This window comes from Papaver somniferum, chromosome 1 (assembly GCF_003573695.1).
Source record: "Papaver somniferum cultivar HN1 chromosome 1, ASM357369v1, whole genome shotgun sequence".
In the NCBI taxonomy this organism is placed as follows: Eukaryota; Viridiplantae; Streptophyta; class Magnoliopsida; order Ranunculales; family Papaveraceae; genus Papaver; species Papaver somniferum.
In genome coordinates, this window is record NC_039358.1 from 186,023,296 (window position 1) to 186,028,489 (window position 5,194).

General features: G+C 35.2%; 1 protein-coding gene across 1 annotated transcript; it reads right to left on the bottom strand.

Moving 5' to 3' along the window:
• Window positions 1-1,860: 1,860 nt before the first annotated feature.
• On the bottom strand, window positions 1,861-4,511 carry LOC113355700. Its single transcript, XM_026598626.1, has 3 exons — window positions 4,043-4,511; window positions 2,620-3,925; window positions 1,861-2,458 (listed from the first exon to the last, which is right to left on the bottom strand). Exons 1-3 carry the CDS (start codon window positions 4,509-4,511, stop codon window positions 1,861-1,863), a joined length of 2,373 nt encoding a protein of 790 aa, XP_026454411.1.
• Between the last annotated feature and the right edge of the window lie 683 nt (window positions 4,512-5,194).

Genomic DNA, 5,194 nt, shown 5'->3' on the forward strand with positions numbered 1-5,194 from the left:
GCTAACTAACCCTTCCTACATCAATTAAGCACATATCTTCTTCCATAGAGGTCTCTAATGAATGACTTATCAACCAATCTCCCTAACTCAGCCCTAGTATAAGCTGTCTTCTTACAGTACAACTTATCACAGGCTCATTCGATCAAAAAGCTAACTAACCCTTCCTACATCAATTAAGCACATATCTTCTTCCATAGAGGTCTCTAATGAATGACTTATCAACTAATCTGCCTAACTCACCCCTAGTATAAGCTGTCTTCTTACAGTACAACTTATCACAGGTTCATTTGGTCTATTAGCTAACCATCAATCCTAAATAAATTTAAGCACAACAAGAACAACAACATGAAAACTGACTATCTTAGCATACAATCAAGGGCTTCATGTAAACCCTAACAGATAAATTTAGAACATGATGAAGATGATTAGAACACAAATGTATTAAGATAACTAACTGATCCAGATGAGATTGGATGATTTGTTACACAACAGTTGCCCTATTTATACCTCAATTTCTTCTCAAAAATACTAGAAATGATAAATTAGAGAACAACCACTCACTTAAATTGTGTTTTCCGACAAACCCCTTCTGCAATTTCTTCTCTGCCACTTGATTTGATGTTTTCTTTTAGTTATTGAGGCTAACCCTAGCCTTATCTCTCTCAACCCTAGCTTCTAAAATTACTGATGTGGAGAAGAAGCTATGATGGAGATAGATAGAGGCTAGGAGTTTGATTGATTGCAAATGATGGATGATAGGTTGGTCGTGCTCAGAGTTGGTCGGAGATGGAGGTCATTGATGGAGAGAAATAGGTGAAGGTTTTGCAGAGTCTGGAGATAAGAAGAACAAGGTACAAAGGGACTATTTGGATCTTGTTCGAATAAGAGGTGAATAGCAGGTGCTCTGGTGTTGGGTGAATACATCAGATGTTGATGAAACACGTTTGGATGCCCTTGGTTGCTAATGACATCAAATCTGACGGATCATAATGAAGACGGGTTTGGATCTTGGATTTCATACTTTTAAGCCCATGTCTTCTTCAAGGATAAAAATCTCAAGCCCGCTTCTAGTTTTGAGACGTGAAAGCAACATTCTTCACTTGCGGATAAGGTGCAAAAGACAGTCTTCACTGCCTCCCAGCTGGAGCTTTGTTGTCTCTCTTCCGTTGTCACTAATTCTCCGCTTATTTTGGCTCCTTAATTCTTCCAATCTTTATTTAGTACCTAAAAACACAAAATTAATTAGTACAAGTATTTATTCTTGAAAACAATGAAAATACAGAATTTGGGATAATATATGATTTTAAAGCGCAAAAGATGAGTTAAATGCCAATAAAAAGGTGTAGAAATATGCAATATTTGGCACTCATCAAATACCCCGAAACTTGAATTTTACTTTTCCTCAAGTGAAACAAAAATTAAGAAATCCTAAGTATACCAGTGTCGTTGGTCTATCGAATGCATTTAGCGTATGCACTAAGCCTTTAAACCCCTAGGTGTCCCCAGTGGACGAGTTGTAGTCTCGTGAGGGTTTACCAGAGGTGTACCCACAAAACCTTCTCCAACTTCAGAGTGTAATGGAGTCCCAAGCATCCAAGGAGCTATGAGTACATAGAGTTTCTGCATGCTAGTAACACGAAGTTAGAAATACGAAATAACGCATTCTCATCCTTAAGAGTTGAGCGAGAAGTAACCACACCATATGAAAGAATTTGGGTTCGAGAGTGATCACAAGCCTCGACTTCTGCCTTTTTTTTTTTGCTGAATCACCCTTTTTTTCATTTATTGACAGACTCAAAGAATACAAAAGTTACTATAAAACAATAAACAAAGTAGAAAAATTACAAAAAATAAGGAATCTTAAGAATCAATTTTAAAGTGACTAAGAATTTGGTTTTCATAGTCATTGTTCCACCTGACCCCTTTTATTCTGACACCATGATCTTGAACAATCTTCATAACCCTGTGCTTGAAACCATGAATATTAACATCACCTCCTTCAAAGAAAACTCTGTTTCTTTGAAACCACAACTCCTTAATGACAGTACAAGCAGAGATTATCCATACTTCATCAATGATAGGACTGTGCTGTTTAGCTGCAGAAAAAACTTCTGAAAAAGAGTATGGCATGGGAAATTGAAACATATTTCCAAGCCAATTCCAAACCTGAACACTGAATTCACAAAGCCACAATGTATGCTCCATAAAATCCTTCTCTGATTTGCAGATACAACATCTAGAAGGCATTTCATATCCTTGTTTTCTTTTCATGTCATCATTCACATAAACTCCTTGTAGAAGCTTCCAAATGTTGCTGGAAATAGTTGGGTGCAAAGATTTCCTCCATATATAATAAGACCAATCTACCTTGTCTTCCTTGTGTCTTATTTTCTCTACTGCCTTTGCATTATTAAACATTCCACTACTATGTAGGTTCCATATTATGGAATCATTTCCACTGTGAATATGAGGCAAGTTATCAATCTATAACAAGTACTGCAACTGAGGATGTTTATATTCCATTTATCATTAATGATTAAGTCCTGAACTTTCAACTGCATATTTTTATGAACAAAATAAGTATAACCAATTTCATTAATTAGTGGGGATGATCCATACCAGTTATCAAACCATACTGAGATGCTAGCACCATTTCCAATCTTCCAAGAGATGTCTTCTTGTAAAGTAAGCCAAGCCCATTGCAAACCTGCCCTTACTGATGATAATTTCCATTTTGGAAACCATACACCATATTTATCTTTGAACTTAGCTGTAAAAAACAGAGCCCATTCATCTGATGAGTATACCAATTTCCACATCATTTTCATCAGCAAAATTTTGTTAAGAACTTCTAGCCTTCTAATACCCAAGCCATCTTCAATATATGGCACACATATCTTCTTCCAAGATAAAGTTTTGTACTTTCTAACCTCTCCATCACCTGACCATAGAAAGTTCCTTATTAGTTTTTCACATATCTTAATAACTGAAGATGGCCATTTATAAACTGCCATATTGTAAAGAGGGTAGCTGCACAAAACTGTTTTTACAAGAATCAGTCTATCATGAAAAGATAATAATCTTCCTTTCCAAGCTGCAAGTTTGCTCTGAAGCATAAGAACTATTGGCCAGACCATTTCAGTAGTTACTCTTCCTGGAGCTAGAATGATACCAAGATACTTATCAGGCAAATTAGATATATCCATACCAGCTATGCTGCTAATTTGTTGCTTTCTGGTTGAATAAGTACCATCAATTAAACACTTGCTTTTGGTTTTGTTAATCATCTGGCCAGAGCTATGTTGATATTTGTCAATCAGCTTAAATAGACAAAACAAAGTCTTCTTAGCTCCATTACAGAATAAGAAAACATCATCAGCAAAAAATAAGTGTGTTGGATATATTCCATTTCTAACTACCGTTGGAGTTATCTGCCCTGTATTAACCAAATTTGTGATATTTCTACTCAATACATCTTCCATCAAAATAAATAAAATAGGGGATAATGGATCACCCTGCCTAAGACCCCTATGCATTGAGAAAAATCGACATGGTCCTCCATTGACCATTACTAATAATTTTGCAGATTTAAACATGGTTAATAACCAATCACACCAAGATGATGAAAATCCATATTTGTGCATAACTTTAAGAAGAAAAGTCCAACTTACAAAATCATAAGCCTGTGATATGTCCAGTTTAAAAGCCACATTACCGTCTCTTCTCTTTTTCCTCATTTCATTTACCATCTCTGGAGCTAGAAATATTTGTTCTTGAATGCTTCTTCCTTTAACATAAGCATCCCGTTGTGATGAAATTAACTTCTCCATGAGTCCATTCATTCTGACAGAAATTATCTTTGTGAAAATTTTGAATAATACATTACTCAATCCAATTGGTCTATATTGACTTGCTTTCTTAGCACCTGCACATTTAGGAATGAGGGTTAAAAAAAATTTATTCATGCCTTTGGGGATAAATCTTCTTCTCCAACAAAATTGTATGGCATCTTTTAAATCCAATTGAATTATATCCCAACAACTTTTATAAAAGGATCCAGGAAATCCATCTGGACTAGGGGCACTATCTGAGTCCATTTCAAAAACAATTTTCTTGATTTCTTCAGTGGTGGGAATGGAGTCCAACATTTCTTGGTCTTCATCTGTAATAACTGAGGGAATAACATCAAGCAATTCTTCAGAAACATCAACATCTTGAGCTTCAAATTTTTGTTGAAAATGCTTGACTAAAGTATCTGCAATTTGAGATTGATCACTAATAATATTTCCATTTGCATCTTCTAGTTCACTAATTGTATTTCTTGCTTGTCTAATCTTCATTCTAGCATGGAAGTATGCAGTGTTTGCAGAACCATCTTTAATCCATTTTGCTCTTGATTTAAGTCTCATAAGAGTATTTGCTTGAACTTCTCTTGTTGCATGTTCATTTTGTGCTGCTACTAAGTTGGCTAAAAGATCTTCATTTAAGGGATTTTGATCAGATAACTCCATTGCTTTTTGAACTTTCTCTTCTCCTCCTTAATTTTTGTATTAATATTACCAAATACTCCAATTCCACTCACTTAAGAACTTTTTTAGCTTTTTTAGCTTCTGCATGAAAATAAAAGATGGATCACCAATAATATTCTCAGTCCATACTTTCTTCACTTCACTTAAGAATGATGGATGATCAATCCACATTTTCTGAAATTTCCAGGGAACATTCTTTGGTCTGGGTATGCTTGCACAACCACATAATAAAGGAGCATGATCTGAAACTATCCTCAATCCAACCTTATATCCCCAATCACCATACTTCTGTAACCATAAAGAATTGAAAACAACTCTATCTAGAACACATAGGATTCTTTTGTTCCTTGTTGACAATTGGACCAAGTGTATTGCTGACCTGTACTAGGAGCTTGAATTAAGTTACATTCATTAAGGCAATGAATAAAATCCATCATTGAAATTCTGTTTGGAGCTTTACCACCAAATTTCTCTTCAGGTGAAATTATAGCATTAAAATCACCAAAACAACCCATGGTTTTTGTAGCTGACTAATGATTTCCATCTCTGACCATAGAAACTTTCTTTGACTCTTTTTAACATGAGCATGAACACCAAAACTAATACTTCACCAATACTGACAGTTACCATTTGGCTAGACATTGAAATAACTTGAGGAGTAGATA

Coding starts and splice junctions, on each gene's coding strand:
- LOC113355700 (XM_026598626.1), bottom strand. CDS start 4,511: ATGGAGTTATCTGATCAAAATCCCTTAAATGAAGATCTTTTAGCCAAC. Junction 3,926..4,042: donor TCCTGGATCCTTTTATAAAA/GTTGTTGGGATA, acceptor CTAAATGTGCAG/GTGCTAAGAAAGCAAGTCAA. Junction 2,459..2,619: donor TCAGTATGGTTTGATAACTG/GTATGGATCATC, acceptor TCATATTCACAG/TGGAAATGATTCCATAATAT.